General features: G+C 33.4%; 1 protein-coding gene across 1 annotated transcript; it reads left to right on the plus strand.

Moving 5' to 3' along the window:
- The first annotated feature begins 5,806 nt into the window (after nt 1-5,806).
- Nucleotides 5,807-6,181, plus strand: LOC114754257 (repetitive proline-rich cell wall protein 2-like). Its single transcript, XM_028943044.1, has one exon. It carries the CDS (start codon nt 5,807-5,809, stop codon nt 6,179-6,181), a length of 375 nt encoding a protein of 124 aa, XP_028798877.1.
- Nucleotides 6,182-22,515: the final 16,334 nt, after the last annotated feature.

A 22,515-nucleotide genomic window follows, 5' to 3' on the forward strand; every position in this document is an offset into this window, starting at 1 on the left:
TTGTTGACCCACTTACACTTGAAGACATGATCTTGAAGTTGGTGTAACTTACCTTCCAATCCATCTTTTCAATAACTCCATAATAAGCTATGAATGCCAATTAGGATTTTTATCTTTGGAGCTGGAAAAATACGTCGCTTTAACTACTATTACCCTACTATTCTCCATAGTATTTTTGTCATATTAAGCCTTTGTGTAGAAGGAATACCCATTTATATCATATCCACTCCAAGTGGTGACGTCAAGGCGAGGCCCCCAAGCTAACCATTTTACTGTATCAGACACATCATTTTCCCTTAAGACCTTTTCATTGAACTACCCTATTAATGTATTCTTGTGCTCATTAGTGATCTGCATATCACTTTTCTTTGGATTTTGTCCTTTAAGAATCTTTTATGATAATCTAAGTACGATTGAACTTCTTGCCTATTGTTCAAAATGTATAAATGTGCTTGGAACACTTCCTTCTCTCTCTTGACTTTGAGCTCCCGTGTTCCCTTACCTATTCTATCATCATGTCGAGACTGTGTCTATATTCTAGATAAATATCCTTTACAAAAGTCCATAGCCTCCTCAGCTACATATCTTTCAACAATTGATGCCTCAGGCCAATAGAATTCTTAGAATAACCTTTTAACACTTTCATATATCTCTCGAATGGATACATCCACCTTAGATAAACAGGGCCACAAAGCCTTACCTATCTTACCAAATGGACTATTAAATGCACCATGATGTCAAAGAATGTAGGAGGAAATGCATCTCTAGTTGAACAGAATAACATACCCCTCGTTTTCTAGTTCATCTAACTTTTCTGTGTCAATGACTTTGCTGCAAATAGCATTAAAAAAATACACAGTCTAATTATGGTGTTCTTGACATCAACTTTCATTATGCCTTGAATTGCCACTGGTAATAATTGCTACATCAATACATGGTAATTATGAGACTTCATCCCTACTAACTTCAAATTATCCATCAAGACAAGTCTTTTTACATTAGAAGAGTACCCTTGTGGCACCTTAATCGTATGCAAACATCGACACAAGCTATTTTTCTCTGCCTTGGACAATATGTGGGCTGCTGGTTCTAGATAAGCCTTCTTACCACCCTCTTTTAGTTGTGGATGTAACTGTTCTCTTATTCCTATTTCAGTTAAGTCTAGTCTTGCGTTGATTCTATCCTTTGTATTTCCTGGTATGTTATCACAAACATTGTTCTCCACACGCATCACATCTAGACTGTGTCTCACACTGAGAGTACACCAATATGGAAGATCAAAGAAAATAGACCTCTTCTTCTAAATGTTCTTCTCACCTACGATCTTCTTATTCTTCCCAAAGATGACATTAATTCTTTCTACCTTTTGATAAATTTCTTTTCCATTCAAAGGCTTCGAAACCATTCCATACTCTGGTAAGCCATTAAAGACCTTTTTTAATCTACAGTATGGGTAGTACTGATCAAGAAACCTCCTATGGCTAAGGTAAACTGTCTTCCTTTCGTGCTTAAGTTGATGGAAGTGTGTATCTGCTTCACATATAGGACATGCTTTATGCCCCTTCACACTATAACCTGACAAGTTTCCATAGGCAAGAAAGTCATTTATCGTAGTGAAAATCAGTGCACGTAACTTAAATACTCTTGCTTATGTGCATCAAACACATCGACACCTTCCTCCCACATTTTCTTTAAGTCCTCAATCAAAGGTGCCAAATAGACATCAATATTATTTCTTGGCTATTTGGTCCTGAAATCATCAAAGACAGCATCATATACTTACGTTTCATGCACAACCAGGGAAAGTAAGTTGTAAATCACCAACAAAACTAGCCATGCACTATGTGTGCTGTTTAGACTACCATAAAGATTGATTTTATTTGTACAAAGCCCAAGATGAAAGTTTCTTGGCTCACTACCGAATTCTGAAAACATTTAATCTATTTTCTTCCACTGAAGAGATTCCACAGGGTGCCGGAGATATTTTTCATCTGATATTTTCTCATCAAAATGCCATGTTAACTTTTTTGCCTTTGTTACATTAGCAAACAAACATTTAAATCGTGGTATTATCAGAAGATACCACAAGATTTTCAAAGGTTGCCCTTTAGTTGTCTCGTTAACTTCACCATTACAACTCGTGTTCTTCATCACTTTACATCATGAAGTTTTACATTTTGGATACTCATTTAGATCGATATATTCTTTTTTGTATATTATGCAATCATTAGGACAAGCATGTATCTTTTCATAGCCCATTTCCATTTCTGATAAGATTTTCTTTGCCTCATACACACTATTCGAAAGAACATTATCAAACGGAAGCATATCACTCAACAATTGAAGCAACTCTGTAAAAATTTTATAGGTCCACCCATTAGTTGCCTTTAATTTGAATAATTTCAACACAGCTATGAACCGTGTATACTTAGAACACCTAGGGTACAAAGCTATCTCAGCATCATTATTCAAGCTGTCATGTATATGTGATTGTTCAAAAAACCCCATTCCTACATCGTGAATCATATCACTCATTTTGTCATTCAAGCCACTCATAACTTCTTCTAACTCAACTAGTGGTGTTGTTCCTCTTTCACCATGCCATATCCATCTTACATATCGAAGATTTATTCCCTCACAAAATAAGTGATCCCTTATATCATCAATAGTCAATCGTCTCTCATTTAAACTACTGACACAGGGGTAAAAATACTTTCTCTTTTTGTTATGATCATTTCTTTTAGCAAATTCAAGAAATTGTTCTACCCCTTTCTCATATTCCTCACTCGTTCTCAAAGCACTCATCCAACTACGATCCATTCTGTTAATACTAAGGCTGGACACAGGCTAGGTCAAGCCTAGCCAAGCCTGTTTTATAGCCTATAGGCCTGAGCCTGGCCTGTGACCTGTTATAGGTTTATTTTTCAGCTTGAGCCTGGCCTGGCCTGAAGCATGTTAAAAAGCCTGTTCTTTTGAAATATTCAAATTACAATTAAGTTTTTTTTAAAAAGCCAAGATTAAAAGAAGGGTACATAATAATTAATTTTTTTGGTTGTCTTTTATTTAAATTTTAGTATCATAAGTACTCTTTTAAATCTTAATTACAATTTACAAGGATATTATTGAAAACTATGTTACAATTTTGAACAAGACTATGTTTAAGTACACAAAAAAATTAAAATTAAGGCAAATAAATAAAGAGGAAAAACTATTAATTTTACAATGAATAAAGAAGGTACCATAATTTAATTAACATAATACATAAATTAATTAATTTATTATTTTTGGAACAAAATTTTTCTTTCCTATTTTATTTATATTTTTAAGATTTAAAGATCACATTATTTATTGATATTATTATTTTAAATTATATTTTTATCTTCACTTGTCAACTAAACTTCAAAATCTAAGGAAGGGTTCAGTTATTAACTATATATTAAAATTAAAAATAAATTAAAAGAGTATATTAACAATAGTATCATTAACTAATTTTTTTTATATATTATAATTATAAATTTTTAACAGGCCCAAACCGGCCTCTTTTAGAAAACAGGCCAGGCCAAGCCATAGGCCCCTGACAGGCCACTGGCCTGTTTCCATCCCTAGTTAGTACATAACCAATTTTGAATCATTTAATTCAAGAATAATATCAACAACATTTTAATTGAATTCAGCTTAATGATAAAGAGGAAACAAAGAGAGAAGAGATTTTCATTAATTCAAATGCTTTAAAAAAATCACATACACATAATTCAAACTTTAGTTAATAAAATGGAAAAAATAAAAAAATTTTAAATAATAAAATGAAAGGCCATAAGCCTAAATGAAATTAAATAATAATGTCATGATATTTCAAAGAAAATTAAAGCATTTCAAAACTAGTTGAAGCCATCAAACGAAATTAAACTACTTTTGAATATGATACATAACCTACTAATTCTAATAAGTCCAAGAGCAACAATTAAACTACTGTTCCTACTATGAAAAAATAATTATACAACTCACTAATTTATTTAGTCTAACCATTGATAGTAGCTGAAATTCATAACTCATACACACACAGGCATTTCATCAAACACCTTAAGTGCAACAATAAAATCTCAAGAAATAATCCTAATAAAGCAGCAGCCACCATTCAATCTCAACTTTTAAGATTATAACAATCGGCGTTCATAAACTCTTAAAGATGCAATAATAAAATCTCAAATTTTCATATTATAACAGATTATAACAATAGGTATTTCCTCATAACTATTGATTCTAATGAGTCAACTAACAAAACTACTTATAAATACCTTTGTGAAGGCAAGCTAACCACAAGCTACAATGCACCACCAACACCACAATGAGCTAAGGGACAAAGTTGAGGGCAATGTGAGTTGAGGTGTGATCTGAGGAACCAAGCTGAGGCCAATGTGAGCTGAGGGATCGAGCTGAGGGTAATATGAGCTGAGGCACCGAAGCAAAGGGTGACGCGAGCTCACGACAAGCTAGGTGACCAAGCTGAGGGAGAGGAGACCGCTAGCTGAGGGAGACGAGCTGAGGGAGAGGAGACCGAGCTGAAGGAGAAGAGTAAGCTATGGGTTCAACAAAAAAGGGGGGGAAAAGGACCTGGAGGGAGAGATCTGGTGCTTTTTCGGCCAATTTTTTTTAAAATCTGATGCCCATACTCATCTGTTGGACCAGAACATACATGTATAGGCCTCTACACTCGTCTGTTGGGGCCCAATAGACGAGCATGGACCCTCCATATTTGTTTATTGGACATAACAGACAAGTATGGGCCTCCATACTAGTTTGCTGGGCCCTAATAGATGAGTATGGAGGGCCATACTCATGTGTTCTATCCAACAGACAAGTGTGGGGTACTATTCTCCTCTGTTTTCAAGTTCAGACAAAAATACGGGACGAAAATAGACTGTTTTGTAGTAGTGCTTTACTCATCACTTTATTACTTGTCACGACCTGTGTACTTGCATTGCGAACAATAAGTGACGATTTAAACTGAATTTAAATACGTACGTGAAACAAGTGGCAATAAAATATTAATTATGAAGTCATTTTATGATATTCATTTGAAATGCAATGATAATTAAGGACAATAAACTCTTCACGAATGGCCAACAAGTGAATAATAAGAAAATGACTTGAGGTCAATAGAAGAAAAGAAGAAATTAATTACGTGTAGTCGTTTTTACGGATAAGAATAAACATTTGATTCCCTTTAAAGAATAAGTCATAACATTACATTAATCTCTACTTCTACTTGAAGTGTAATTTTTATTTATTTATCCCCAAGTTAAGATCTAGTCGTGCATATGTTGTTGCATTGGAAGGAGACTACAAATAATATTATGTGAAATAATATATCATTTATAAAATGTATACATACTTACATATCATCAGCCAATAATAATCACGTATATACGTATTATATGCACTTATTATATTTGCAATGAAAGTAAGAAATGCATTTCTTCATTAAAAAGCAAAAAAATAACTTGATAAACATATATATTTATATTTATATTAAATATCTGCTGGCAAAAAAATTTATATTAAATATGTACATCAATGATTAACCGTTACAAAGAAGAAAAGCGAAAAAACTAAAAACACGCACGCACAAGGACTTCATTTTGTTATCATTATCTTTTTATTAAATGCATTTCATTAATATAATACTACTATATTGGATGCACAATATTTCTCCCTATCAACGGCCCTTCCTACTTACACTATAAGTTATATTGCAATGCATAGTTTATTTGTAATTTGCACTGTGAACACAACTTATAAGTTCAACATGTCCTCTAAACACTTTCTAGTGTTCCTTTTGGGAGTGGCGTTTCTCACCACTACTTCTAGCTTTGCAAACTATTGTAAGCCGCCTGTTGAAAAATTATTGTTTGAGAATATACCTTCATTTGAGGATTCTTCCACTGATGAATCCCTGCTAAATGATCACACTTTTGACATACAACCCGTTGAAGAGCCACCTGTTAAGAACGCACTACCAATTTTTAAAACTGCAACTGGGAAACCATCTGTATACAAGTCATCAGAGAAACCACTAGTTTATAAGCCTCACATTATGAAAGAATCGATAAAAATCAAGTCAAACAAACCACCGTTGCCACCACCTATTAGTCCTTCACCGCCAATTGAGATACCCATTTAAGCCAGCGCCGCCGCCACAAAACCCGAAGAAACCACCACAAATTTATCGAACTCACCTTATGCTCACTAGCCTCTCGTTCATCAAATGGGTACAAATAGAATATTCTATGATTATAAGTATATTTTTGCTCATAACAATAAGAGGCTACACAGTCTCTCTGCAGTCTGTAATAATCAGTCATCAAGCGTTCATTAATATTTTGCCAATTCTGTTTTATGCAGCTGCCTTGTCGTCTACTATGTATGGCTCTGGACTGTACATTTAAGTGTACATTGATGATTGTCTATTTTCACATGCTTCCCCTCAGATTCAGCAGTATAATGTGCGACATCTATAGTTTGTAGCAAAAAAGAATTATATATGCGTAATCAACATTGTAACTAATATTTAGATAACTGTCGATCACGGATTAGTTAGCATATTTTGGCACTTATCCTTGGTTTGAATGGGAAGAAAAATAAAGAGAGGAATGTATATTAGGAAAAAAATTCTGAAAAACTTATAAAATAATAATTTGATTCAAGGCATCGATTTATATGTTTTGATGGTAATTTAATAACATTACGTATAAACAGGACAAAACAATATACTCTCTGAAACCCTGGTCAAAAAAATACACTCTCTGAAACCTTATATAAACAGGATCAAAGCACATCGAATCCTTCATATATAATGCCTCTGACTCAATTCCTCATGGACCGGGCTTTGCATATATTAGGCTTTATCACTTTAATAGAGGTGGGTTGAATGAATTGACTTCTTTGTTGCCTCCAAGGCTCTGCCTAAGTGAATTTTTTTTTGGCTTAATAATGTATTTAATTTTAAAACTCAGACATCATTTTAATTTTGATCATTGAAATTTGATTTTCTTTTTGCTCAGCTTAAAGATTTTGTGTTTGGAACAGTATTTTTGGTCCCTCAAGGACCAAAACTACTAAGTTCAAATTTCAGATATCAGATCAGATTTTGGAGACTAAATATGATATCAATCTTTTTTTTTCAATAGAATACATAACAATCATAAATAAACAAAATAAACAAAATATATAACAAGATAACACCTGAGATCTCATATCATTCACACCACCTTTATATCCAAGTCGGTTAGGGTGTGTTTGGTATGAGGGATTTGGAAGGGAGGAGAGGGAGGGGGAAGTATTTTAATTTTTTCCTCCTGTGTGGCAACACACAAATTTTAGGGACGGAAAATTTTGAAAAATTTTCCCTTAAAATTTTCCCTCCCCTCCCCTCCCCTCCAAAATTGGGAGGATTTGGAGGGAAAGGTTAATATTTTGCTATGTTGTGACCATTATGTTCATATTTTGTCATGTTATGACCATTATGTCCATATCTTAAACAAAATAAGGGCAAAATTATCCATATTAAAATATTTTTTCCTCCCCTCACCTCATGAACCAAACAAGGTAATATTAAAACTCCCCCTCCCCTCCCTTTTTATAAATCCAAATAAGGTAATATTAAAATATTTTCACTCTCCTCCCCTCCCCTTCTTCTCATTGAGCCAAACAGATCCTTAGTGAGGCTGTAATTTGATTTTGTTTTCCTTACTTTTTGGCTGTGGTTATAATAACTTCTATGAAATGAAATGATATTACGAATTCAAAAACTCGACGTTATTGTTATTTAGCTTGTTCAATATATTAATTTCAAAATACAAGGAAAGTAAGATGAATTATAACTTATTAAGTTAAACTAATTATTCACTTTTAATTTAATTTAGTTTAGATTATATATTTTTATTTGTTAAAGGAATCAAACTACAGTTACATGCAACTGAATTATTTTGCTAAGACCCCTTATTCGATCCCTTTCAAAATCCATGATGTATTCTAGACATGGATAATATTTTGTGTTATAATAATACTTGATCATATCGGACTATTATTTTGTTTGAGATGGCATTAATTAAACAATCTCCATATGTTAAAGTCTGATTAAAACATTTAGTATTAACCTTCATGTTAAACTGAAGAGGTATTTTTTTTATAAAAAAAACCGTTGATAATTGAGGTAAATAATAAAATCTATATTCTTTTTATATTTCAAAAGAACATCTATATGCTTCTCTTCCTTTACTGTAAAAATTTATTTAATTAATTTGGGCAGAACAAGAAAGTTAACTAAATTACTTAGTTCTAAAAAAAGCTTCGTGATCTTCCCAAAATAGCATTACATTATATATCACTTTATGAGTTCGATAAATTAGTGTAAAAAATGATAAAATTGATTAATGTCTTAAATTTAGTATCAAAATAAACTCTGTAATTAGGTCATATGTATAGCTATCAATAAGGGCCAGGGTTTAAAACTCTGTAATTAGGTCATATGTAATTAGGTCATAAACTATGTAATTAGGTCATATGTGATTATTAAAACTCGGCCCTTAGACATCCGAGCTCGTGGCCTAAAAAGGCTGATCTTTTTATGTTATTTTTTAAAATTTAAATTCTTTTAAGTTATTTTGAAATAAAAATAAAACAATAAAAAATTTAAAATTTTTTATTCAAATTATAAATATTTGTAAAATAAACTTATGGTATAAACAAAAAAAACATCAAACACCAATAAACTATTGTCCAAACTCAAAAAAACTAAAACCAAATGAAACAGGGAAAGTAGAAAGATAAAAACCAAGCAACTAAAGATTAACAACATTAACATGATTATTATCTATTTATCTTTATTTTTATTTTCATCACTATCATCAAGATCAATAATATTTGATTGCTCTTCCCTACAAGTGGCCTCTTCATCAATGATAAAAATATCAAGTTTCCGTCACCCTCATCTAAAGTAAAGCTATGTAGCAGTTTTGAGTACAAATGAGAGCCTGAACATTTGTTAGAATAATAAAATTTTTGTACTTTCTTAAGACATGTGAATTGATGGTAAAAGAAGATTTATTAGTTACTATAGTGATTGGAACACTAAGAATATTAGCCGTCATTCTTGAAAAAATTAGAAATTAATTTTAACTATTTTTCTACGAGTTCAAGATATCTAATTCTTTTCAATTATCTTGCCTAAGTATTGGTTTTTCTAAATATTTTTCTAGTTAAGACTTGTCTATAAAAGATGGATTCACAATTGTATAAATATATTGATAATAATAAAAAATAGGCAGGCTTAAAAGAGCTGGCTTTTGACCCTAACAGGCTGGCCCTTTTATTTCTAAGTCCTATAGAGCTAGTTCTTTTATGCTCAATTTTCTTTTGAACCTTCTAAAATATAAGCCCAATCCTTCACTTAAAAGGGTTTAAATAGGTTGGCCAGCTAGGCTTAGCCTGTTTTTATGGCTCTACTCATATGTTTAGAATTGGAGGAGTAGTATATATTAAAGATGATCAGTGATGATTTAAACAAAGCTCAAATACGTATTTAAAACAAGTGGCAAGAAAATATTAATTATGAAGTCATTTTATGATATTCATTTGAAATGCATTAATGATAATTAAAAACAATGAACTCTACACGAATGGCCAATAAGTGAATAATAAGAAAATGACTTGACGTGAATGAAAGAATTAAAAAAATAATTACGTGTTCGTTTTTACGGATAAGAATAATAATTTGGTTCACTTAAAAAAAAAAAAGTCATAACATTGCATTCATCTCTACTTCTACTTGAAGTGTAACTTTTTATTTATTTATTTATTTATTTATTTATGTACACGTTGAAATCTAGTGGCGCATATGTTATTACATCGGAAGGAGATGACAAATATTATATGAAACATTATATCATTTATAAAATTTACACTTTGCTCTCTTTCAAATATTGTATATCTATATCATAGACCAATCAACCAATAATAAACACGTATACGTGTTATATAAACTTATTATATTTGCATTGAAAGTAAGAAATACATTTCTTCATTAAAATAGTGAAAGATAAATAACTTCATAAACATATATATACAAACATACATATATATATATATTCAATATTTACGTCAATGATTAAGCGATACAAAATATACATGCAAAATTTTTTTTTTTTTAAAAAAAGACACACACACGGACTTTATTTTTTAACATTATTTTTTATTAAATGCATTCCATTAATATAATATATTGGATGCACAATATCTATCCCTATCAACGGCCCTTCTTACTTGCAATATAAATTATATTGCAATGCCTAATTTGAGATATGCACTGCGAACACAAGTTATAAGTTCAACAATATGTCCTCCAAGCACTTTTTAGTGTTTCTTTTCGGAGTGGTATTTCTCACCACTTCTAGCTTCGTAAATTATTATAAGCCTCCAGTATCTGAAAATATGCCACCTTTTGGGGATTCTTCCGCTGAAAAACCCTTGCTAAAAGATCTCCCTTTTGACATACCGCCCATTGAAAAGCCACCTATTGAGAAGGTACTACCAATTTCCATGACTGCAATGGAGAAACCAGCTGCGTACAAGTCACCAGAAAAATCACTACTTTATAAGCTCTTAATTACGAAGGAATCGATAATAATCAAGCCAAACAAACCGCAGGTTCCGCCACCGATTCCTCGTCCACGGCCGATACCTATTTCCAAGCCATCAACTCATTCCCTATCAGCCCTCCCTATATGCTCAGTAGCCTCATTTAAGTGTGTGTGTGTGTGTGTGTGTGTACACACTTTGGCTCATAAAAATAAGAGGCTACACAGTCTCTCTGCAATAATCTGTCATTAAGCGTTCATTAATATTTTGCCAATTCTGTTTTATGCTTGCCTTCTCGTTTACTATGTATGGTCCTATGATCATACGATGATGATTGTTTACTATGTTTGGCTATATACTATACATTTAAGTATACATTGATGATTGTCTATTTTGACATATTTTCCCATCTGTATATTGTGCGAGAGCTATAATTTGTAGGAAAAAGGAATTATTTATGGTCAATATTGTGTGCAATATTTCTGTTATTGACGAGTTTTTACTCAAGCAATATTATCCTAGAAATTTTTTTGTGTTCAAGATTATTTTAGAAGCATTATATTAGAGCAACGTGGCCTCTTACTGTCAAAAATATTAATAGTTAATGCCAATTTTTAATGGTTAATGTTAGTTTTTAAACGAGGTGGGACAATATTGTGTAATGAACACAAGCAATGAAATTGGACCAACGGGGCCACAACCAGAGTATACGTCGGCCCAAATCCAGAAAAGCCAGCGAGTTAGGAAGAAAACATGGAAACTGAGGGAATTGGAAGGTGACATGTGAGTATAAGGGACAAAGTTTGTTAGTAGCAGGGTGTGGATGATTTTGATGGACCCTTCCTTTTGACATTTCTCTCTCCCTTTGAATACTCTGTGGCTATTTTCTGTTATCTGTATTTGCATGCTGCTATGGCAGTTATGATTGTAATCTACATATTTCGTTGATGAATGATATATGAATGCAAATTCTGATTTTCGAATAGAATATCTCAAGGAATATTAATTTGCTTGCAAGATAACATTGGATTTGTGCTTTTGTTGAGAGGACTATGGCCAAGAACACACAGTTGAAAGAGCCGCAAGCGGATGTGTGAAGAACCAATGAATTTGTTAATGAAGCCAAGGATCAGTTTGATCACGTAGATGAACGATTTGACAAGCTGGAGAGTCTGATACAGTCGATGGCGAAGAAGATGGACAGTTTGAGTACTCAAAATAAACAAGCCTCATCCTTTGCAATAAAGGAGTCCCTCCAACCAAACATATTTAGGGGCTAGCCCCTTAACTATATTTCGTACACTGGTAAGACGATGAAGGTGGACTTTCCTCAATTTGACGAGACAGATGCATTGGATTGGATTTTTTAAGGCCGAACAATACTTCAGATACTATAAAGCGAGTGACATGCAAAAGATCCTTATTGCTTCAGTTCATTTCGAGGGGGACGTACTATCATGGTTTCAAATGCTAGAGAAAGCAGGGCGGATTCCGAACTGGTTCTCCTTGACCCATATGGTTGAAATGCAATATGGGCCTTCTAAGTTTGACTATGCTAGAGCACAACTTTTTAAACTCACTCAGCAAAGAGTGGGTAGGGTTCGTGATGATTATAACAACAAATTCATATCCCTCACTAATCGCATGGAGGAGGTGCCTAAACCTGCTCTATTAGATTGTTACTTGGGGGGCTTACTGTTGGAGCTTAAGAGAGATGTGTTAGTTCAGCATCCTACCTCTGTTTTGAGTGCTATGGCACTGGCGCGACTCTTTACAAAAAATCCAGTGGGAGAGTCAGAAATTCCAAGCCCCGTACTACAACCATAGTCCTTCACAAAACTAATACATCAGTGTTTGGAGGCAACATCGCGACTCTGGGAAATTCTTTGAGTGGGGGGAAGGCCAACTGACCACCATTATTACCCACACCAAACTCAACACCGATAAAGAGAATGACACCGGCTGAAATGCAAATTCAAAGAGAGAAAGGGTTATACTATATGTGTGATAGCAAGTTCAGTCCGACACACTAATGCCCCAATAAACAGCTTATGATGCTTATAGGAGAAGGGGAGGAAAACGATGAAGTCTTGATAGAGGACGAAGGGGTATATCAGTTGAAGCCAAGATTCCGATGCATCATTTATCATTGCACACGTTGTGAGGAACCCAAGGAGCTGTTACTATTTGGTTCGATGGTGAAATTTATGCTACGAAGGTTCAGATATTGTTAGACGGTGGGAGCTTCGATACTTTTCTACACCTGCGAATGGTAGACCACATTGGACTACCTGCAGTGCCAGCAAAGGAATTGAGGGTATTAGGTGGATTTGGTAGAATCATGAAGAGTGTTAAACAGGTAGTGGACGTTCCTGTATAGATTTGTGGTCAGACCATTCCTGCCACAATGTATGTACTACTAGTGGTTGGAGTAGATATGGTAATGGGTGTCGATTGGTTGGAGACGTTAGGGCCCCATGTGTCTAATTATAGCACTTCTACCATTGAAATATTTCAAGACGGTCAGGTTGTGACTTTGAAAGGGTACAAGGGGTTGTCAGTGTTAAGGGCCCAATGTCATCAGTTACAAAGGATCACTAATGTGGACGGCATAGCTGAGTTATATGTGTTAACTACTGATGAAAACACTGTGAAGAATAGTGATTGGCCAGAGGATTTACCCACAGACTTTTTGTGTGTGCTACAACAATATAAAGTAGTATTTAACAAACCTCGTGGATTGCCCCCATTGCGGGACCATGAGCATGCCATAACATTATTGCCGAACACGGGACCTGTGAAGGTTTGGCCGTATCATTATCCAATCAGTCAAAAGGTAGAAATTGAATAAATGGTGACAAAACTACTAGAGGAAGGATTAATTCAACCCAGTGCAAGTCCATTTTCAGCTCCGGTAATCCTTGTAAAAAGGACGGATGGAGCATGGCGATTTTGTATTGATTATAGAGCCTTGAACGCAGTGACCGTGAAGGATGCGTTCCCTATACCCATGGTAGATGAATTACTAGATGAACTTCATGGCTTTACTTTTTATTCAAAACTAGACCTACATTCTGGTTATCACCAGATATTAATAAAGGACCTAGATAGAGAAAAGACTATATTTCGAACGCATCAAGGGCTGTATGAGTGGCTCGTAATGCCATTCGGGCTTACAAACACACCAACTACGTTCCAGGCATTAATGAGCTCTATCTTTCCGCCATTCTTACGATGATTTGTGTTGATCTTTGTAACATACTGTTTAAAAAAAAAAAAAGAAAAAAAAAAGAAATCAATTAATTAAAATAATATAATATTATTATATTATAAAAATATATATATATACCCAGCTTTCCACCGACTTCGGTGGAAAAGCTGGGCATAGTCAAGAACAAAGAAAACATGGGCGCATGAATTAATTGGAGGAAGAAATAAGGGGGTGCATTAAATTGAAGAAGGAAAAATGGGGGATGGGGTAGTTAGATGGTGAAGGGAAAATAGGATAAAAGAGGGGGAGAGGAGACGGAGGAGGAAGAGAGTGAAGGAAGAGAGAAGAGAGTGAGAAGCTGAGAGGAAAAGAGAGAGAGCGCTAAATTGCAGAGTACCTGACGGTTTTGGAGATCATTTAGGTACACAAAACTACTTCTTGTTATCATATTTTCTTTATGAATATTTCCTATATATTTATATCTTTATATTATTAGTTTCATTATCATGTTTAGAGAAAATTTTACCGTTTGAGTATAGAGTAAATATGGAGTTTTGACAATATATGACCGTAGAAATTTAAAGATCCATTATTAAGGAATTTTAATCGGTTTATTTTTGTTTAATGATTATTTTGAGAATTTTAAACTAAGATTTTAGTTGAAAAGTTTGTTATTTAGACTTGTAATATGTTTTTACCGATTAAATTTGAGTTAAATAATTTATTTGAGTTATTTAATATATTATTGATGTTTTAATCGGCTTAAATATTGAATAAGTTAAAGATATATTGTTGAAATAATTTTTGAAGGCTTGAAAAATTATAAATTGAGAATTTTGTAAAATTAAATAAAGCTACAGTTTGTTTATAATTAAAAATATATATATACTTTTGTTAAATTTAAATAGCCTTATATGTAAATTATTTTTCAAAATAATATCTATTATAAATGCCTAGATTTGGGAGAGTTAATATATTTATGTAATTTTGGTTTAGAGGGTAGTTTTAGAATTTTAGAGTAGCTTTAGAGTAGTTCTGAGTTTATATTAATAAATATTTATGTGTAATTTTGTAGACCCTTGAGATTTTGAAGTAATCCTTGTGTGAATATTTGTAAGCTAAAGAGTACCAGGTAACTCTGAAAATTCTTTCTTGTACATGTGAATTGTGTATGATTATATTGTGGATTTACTAATTATTATATTCCTGAAATATAATATTATGATTTCTGTAAAATAAATGTTTTGGTATGTTACATGATTTTATTAAGATTTGTTGCTAGTAATTATGTTCAATATTTAAATATATTAATAGCTATGAAATTATCATGAATTGCTATTAAATGGTATATAAGTTTTATTGCTATCTTATTTTTAATATATTTGAGGAAGTATTTATGATGTAACATTGTTGGCATCTGACATGCATTGTTGGGCTAAGGATAGAAGGAGATTGCATGGATATAAAATTACCACGTGGTATGCCATCACTCGGTGCACAGTAGATGGCACTTGTCAGGGCCCCTTCTTCCATGTTTTCCTTTGGCCGGGAATTCATTGGAGTTGTGGGACATGTGACACCTCCCTATTCACAAAGGAGGGGAGCCATAGTCCGAGCTTGAGCTCTATATCTTTGGCCGGATATATCTCTTGTATCGGTGAGCTTGGAATAATTCAGTAAAATGGATTAGTTCCTATCGGACTATGTGTTAGCCTATGGCTCCAGTCAGCGGTATAAGGGTGGACGGTGATATAAGGGAGGCATCATATTGCATTATTTTTGGATATATTAGAAAAATGATATTGGTATATTGTTGGAAAAAAAAATGAAATTGAATTGGATGTCTCAAATCCGTGATTTTTAATATATTTATACACACATATAAACGGATTTTTGGTTTATCATATATGATTTGCTTGTATAGGTTAGAATTTCAGTAGTTACTGAGACGTTAGATCTCACCCCCTATATTAACAATTTTTCAGGCGAAGGATCTAGTAGGAATCAAGGGAAGGCACCAATGGAGTGAGCCGTGAAGGCTTTTGTGCTCCTCAAGCACATGCTATGTTATATTTTTATTTGCCATGACTATAAGACTTTAATAGTTTATGTTGTTAAGTGATGTTAGAAATGTTTTGAAATTTTGACTTATTTGCAGTATTAAAAATATATGGACTTTTAAATTAAATATTTTATCGAGTATATTGATATAATTATGTGAGGTGTTACAATCTTTTTTGATGATATACTGGTTTACAGCACCATTTGGGAATTGCATTTGCAACGTGTGGAAATGGTCTTGGAATACCTAGAGAAGCATCAGCTATTTGCCAAAATGGCAAAATGTTCATTTGGTAGTCAGAAAATTAAGTATATGGGGGCACATTGTATCACAAAATGGGGTAGAGATGGATGGAGCCAAAATTTGAGTAGTGCAAGATAGGCCCATACCTGAAAACGTTAAACAGCTGAAAGGGTTCTTAGGCCTTAGTGAGTACTACAGACGGCTTATCCTAAATTATGCGAGAATAATGGGGCCTTTGACCAAATTACTGAGCAAGGATGCATTTTTGTGGACGAATGAGGCCCAAATTGCATTTGAGAATCTGAAACAAGCTCTAATAACTACACCTGTTTTGGCTCTCCTGAATTTTTCCAAGCCGTTTATGCTCGAAACAGATGCTTCAAGGGAGGGCATTAGACCAGTGTTGAGTCAAGCCAATCATCCAATTGCTTTTTTTTTTTTCCCGAAGAAACTATCCTCACGGATGCAGGCACAATCAGCATATATTTGAGAAGTATATGCTATAATAGAGGCCATATCTAAGATATGTCATTACTTGTTTGGGCATCCGTTCACCATTCGAACAGATCACATGAGCCTTAAACAACTCAATGAGCAGTCCATCCAAACACCTGAGCAAGAATCTTATTTGCCTAAACTACTGAGCTACCAATTCACCATTGAGTATAAGCCAGGCAAATGTAATCAGGCAGCCGATGCATTATCCAGAGCCTCTTACATGGCGATTTCGACAGTAGAAAATACTTTCATGGACTGGGTTTATGGGGAAGCACGAGCATTAGTATGGGTCCAGCAAATGAAAGATAAGTTGATCCAGGACCCTAGTGCTCTGCCATATTATTGCATTATACATAATGATCTAATGTGGAAAAACTGTTTGGTGATACTGCCTAACCATGCAGAGTTGATCAACGGCATCTTACTAGAGTTTCATTCTTCGAAGCTAGGAGGTCATTCGAGGTTTCTACGCACTTTCCATTGTATTGCTACCCTATTTTTTAGCCTAAAATGTGGTGTGATATACGCGACTTCATTCAAAGTTGTTTTGTTTGTCAACAAGCAAACGTCTCTTAGTTGCACCCAGCGAATCTAGGAAGATATAGCCATAGACTTCATTATCGGGTTACTAGTGGTCAAAGGGTACTTTGTTGCTCTTGTGGTCATTTATAGCCTATCTAAATATGCCCATTTCATGCCTTTACTGGGAAATTGCACTAGCCAGATGGTTGTCGATGTTTTCTTGATGAATATAGTGAAATTACATAGACTCCCTGGAACCATTGTTTCAGACCGAGACAGAGCATTTACGAGTGCTTTTTGGTGTGCACTAATGAAGTTACAGGGCACCCAACTATGTATGAGCTCAACATATCATCCATAAACGGATGGGCAATCTGAGATACTCAATAAATGTTTAGAAATGTATTTGCATTGCTATGTCTCTGCTTACCCACTATAGGGGCTTACTTTCCTTCCTTGGGCAGAGTTATGGTATAACTCCTTGTTTCATTCGGCCATTAGTATGAGCCCATTCAAAGTTGTATATGGGTGACACCCCCCCTGTTTTGCACTACACAACTTTAGACGACACCCCTTTTGACATTTCACAATCCCCTTTTGCACCACCTGTTTTGGTATAACTCCTTGTTTCACAAGAAGCCAACGTGATACTGTTCTAAACATCCTCAAGACCAATTTGTGCAAGGCACATAGTTGGATGAAATTTTATGCAGATAAAAAGAGGACAGATGTTGATTTCCAACCAAGAGATTGGGTTTTAGTCAAACTACAACCATATCGTCAACATTCGATTCAGTTACAAAAGTTTCAAAAGTTGGCTACACATTACTTTAGGCCATTTCAAATTAGCGCGAAGGTGGGGAAGGTTGCTTATCAACTGGCTCTCCCTGATCATGCCAGAATTCATCCAGTATTTCATGTATCAATGTTGAAAAAAATTTGTGGGGGCTAATACTTCCCCCTCTTATCTGGCATTACCATTGCTGGTAGTTCTGGAAGGCTTGATCAGTAGACCACTAGAAGTACTACAGTCTCATTTGGTTCAATGACAGGGTACGTGGGTGAAACAATTTTGATCTATTAGGATGGGTCAACTGAAGACATGTGGGAATGGGAGGCAGATCTACGTTCTTTGTACCCTGACTTGAATCTTAAGGACAAGGTTCTTTCTAATGGGGTATTGTAATGAACACAAGCAATGAAATTGGACCAATAGGCCTAAAACCAGAGCATACATCGGCCCAAATCCGGAAAAGCCAGCGAGTCAAGAAGAAAATGTGGAAATTGAGGGAATTGGAAGGTGACGTGTGATTATAAAGGACAAAGTTTGTTAGCAGCAGGGTGTGGATGATTTTGATGGACCCTTCCTTCTAACATTTCTCTCTCTCCCTCTAAATCTCTGTGGCTATTTTTTGTTACGTGTATTTGCATGCTGCTATGACAATTATGATTGTAATCTGCGTATTCCATTGATGAATGATATATGAATGCAGATTTTGATTTTTGAATAGAATATCTCGAGGAATATTAATTTTCTTGCAGCATAACATTGCATATTGCTATGCTTTAATTTCAAACTTTCAAGGCAATATTACATTGGAAAAAAACTTCCAGGGTAACATTGCTTCCAAATAAAAACTTTTGAGACAAATTTGTACATTAACCCTAACATATGTTGTCATCACTTACCCTTATTTATTTGGATGGAAAAAAAATAAGGAAAAATTAATTTGCAAGTCCTTCTAATTTACCTTAATTTTGAATCAGATCCGTCAACTTTTTTTTTTTCTTTTTATTAGGTCCTTCAACTTTTTATTGTTAAATTCATTGGTCCTCACCGTTAGATGCATATTGACACCATTAAAAATTTAGCATACGCACATAGGTTTGACCAACTCTCCTCTCATTTTCCTTGTTGCTCAGCATCATCTCCTTCCCCAACATTCTCCCCACTTGAAAATGCCTTACCATCCTTTCCCTTAATCGTATTAACCAGGACCTCTTTATTTATTCCCACAGCTGTTGGTCGGGGCTCAACTTCCAAAACCCAACACCTCAAATTGTGAGGTGTGAAATAAAAAAGAGACAGAAGAACGACCTTACATGTGGCATTCACAATCCATGAAAAAAATCACATGTTTTTTTAGGCTTGTTTGATCATCCTCCCTATTCATTTGTGGCCCTTGTTGGCCATTAGTATTGATCTAATTGAGTGGGGAGGATAAAACACTTGCTAATTAAAGGACTCTATTTAGCTCTGTTTCTAATTCAAAAAACAGAGCCATCATTGATGGTGGCTGTCATTTGAAACTTCAATAGCAACCCAATATGCTCTAACTAGCAAGTCACTACTCTTGTTTACTGTCGCATATGTGTGCTCCAATCCCAATATTCTTTCCCTCCCCGGTATTCATCCTTTCATCTTACCTATCATTTTTAACTTTTGGATATTAACTATATATAATATACACGTAGCAGCAAAAACATTGACGATGCATCACTTGTGGATTGGGATATATGTGATGCACATGTGAGTTAAATCCAACAAATCTTGGAATTAAGCCAACGCACCCTCTTCCTCAAAATCACAAGAGGCCATTGGATGAAAGAGCCAAGGATTTGTTAAGTTATTTTCAACCTGTGTTCTCCAAATTGGAAGAGTCACTCTTTTTGTGTTTTGGCTCAAACATAGCTTCTAGAGCTCTACATCTCATTCAAAATTGTTCAACACTCATGTTGAAGCCAGTCTTGCGATTCGCAAATAAAGATGTTGGGGATGGGGACTTGAGCCTCAATCGACTCCGTATTTTCATTTGACGACAAAGATAGCTAAAAAAAGGTCCCAATGACTATGCGACTGAGGAAATGAAAGGTATTATGGAGAGGTAGGAAGGAATGACGAGCCATTTTCCAATGGGGAGAATGTTGGAAAGGAGACAGTGCTAGCAACAAGGAAGAGGAAGAGAAGAGTTTGGTCAAAACCTAAATGTCTAAACTAAATTTTTAACGGTGTTAACATGTAATTAACCATTAGGACCAATAAATATAATAATAAAAAATTGAAGGATCTAATAAAAGATAAAAAAAAAAGGGAGGGATCTTATTCAAAATCAAGATAAACTAGAAGGACCTGCAAATTAATTTTCTCAAAAAATAAAAAGAAAAAAGAATACTAAAAAAGAAAACTAAAAAATTTATTATATAGGGAGTGTTCAAGTGATTGATCTAAATGGTTTGATGTTTATCGATAATTTAATTAGATCATGAATTCCATAAATATAACATTTTTATTGAATATTATTCTCCTACTATTATCCAATAATTGCAATGTGAATTATAATAAATACAAATTATGTAAAATAAATGAATCAGAAAATTATTTTCGTTTTTTCTCTAGGTTGATTTTAAAAACAATTATTTCAAAATTCAAACAAGTCTTTATCATTTTTTTCATTGTCAAATATAATGTTTTAGAATAATTATTTAAACAGATTTTCTTTTATTTTTCTCTTCCCAAAACTTATTCTGAAAAACAATTTTAAGAATATAAAAATAAAAAAATATAATTAAACAAGGCGTAAAAATCTTAAAATCCCTCCCTCCAACTCTGAATAAGGCATATTGCGAAGTATTGATATTTTAAGGAAGCAGTAGGAAGGGAAGTTAGAAGATGAACAAGCTTGTAAGTGAATCATACACTCAACACATAAAGAATTATTAGTTGAGCATCGATTTATTTTTTCCCATAGAAAGTTGATGAAAGTCATTGTTAACTCTGAGTCTTATTATAATGTCTCTTTTAAATTATCAAATATTAACATTCATGTTGTACTGAGGAGGTATTAAAAAGAACAAACCTTTTCATAATTGAGGTAAGAATAAATTTTATATTCTTATTCATATTTCAGAAGGACGTCAATATACATATAATTGATGACTAATGGTGATTTAAACAAAATTGAAATGGGTACGTGCAACAAGTGGCGACGAAACATTAATTATGAGTCACTTCATGATATTTAATTCCTTTGAAATGCAGTGATAATAAAAAGAACAACAAACTCTTCACGAAAAGACATGAAGTGAATAATAAGAAAATGACTTGAGGTCAATAAAAGAAAAAAATTAATTATATCCTCTAATTATTTGTACAAGAATTATGTGCAAGTTGAAATCAAGTGGTGCATGTGTAAATATATCTGAAGGAGTTGACAAATATTATATGAAATATCATATTATTTTTAAAATATATACTTTAATTTGATCTCTTTCAAATATTATACGGTATCTTGTACCCTGTAAAAATATGTAGCTATTCGAACTCTTTTTGGTATCAGTACTGTCGTTTACACCCGCTCATTATTACGGTGAGATATATATTATCTAAATACAGTTTTAAGTGTTCAAATTTAAATTTTTTAACTGACGATTTCTGAATTAAAAATTACAGTTTAAAAATTAGGTTATTTTTATTTTGGACGACCAATCAATCAATAGACACGTGCGCACACATTTATACGATTACATAAAAAGTAAAAAGGCATTTCTCCACTGTAATAAGTTAGATATTTCCTTCATTCCTTTTTATATATTTCAATTTTAGCAGGTATGTTTTCTTTTAATAAATCACACTTTAAAGATGTTTAAAATTTTAATACTATTTTTTCATTTTTATTCTTAATTAATTATACGTCAAAGCAATAATTATAATAGTTTACCACTTATTCGCTTTCTCATTTACTCATATTCGGAAGGAAAAAAATATAGTTTTTACATATTTGTTGCTTTTGACCAATTTTAATTGTCTTCTAATCTATGTAATTTTGTTATTATAACTTATGAAAAGAATTGGAAGGAGTAACATACACGTGCAGGTGTATCTAGCTAAAATATACAAAAATCCCTTCAAATTTTGGGTTAGTGATGTATAACCTCTTTAATCTTTAAAAGGTTAAATAAAGGACCGTAATATTTTATATTTTGACTATTAACTCCCTACTATTAAAATTATAGTTAAAATTAACAATTTTTTTCATGTCAAAGGTTATATATATATTATTATATGCTGTGTTATTTGAAAAAAAATAACATTTGACATTTGATATGTAACTTTAAACGTTATTAAATAATTAATATCAAATACTTAAAAAAATTTTAAAAAAAAACTTAAAATATTCATTCAATCACGTCCTATGGGAATTAAGGTTTCTAGTTTAATCTTTTAAAAATTAGGAAGCTTATATGCAACTAATTCAAAATTTAAGAGGGTTTTCTATATTCTAGCCTATTTTATACTAAATATCTACATCAACTATCAATTCTTGCAAAGAAGACAAGCCATTTA

The sequence above is a fragment of the Neltuma alba genome, unplaced genomic scaffold, assembly GCF_004799145.2.
Source record: "Neltuma alba isolate B1F8T4 unplaced genomic scaffold, ASM479914v2 tig00010125_pilon, whole genome shotgun sequence".
In the NCBI taxonomy this organism is placed as follows: domain Eukaryota; kingdom Viridiplantae; phylum Streptophyta; class Magnoliopsida; order Fabales; family Fabaceae; genus Neltuma; species Neltuma alba.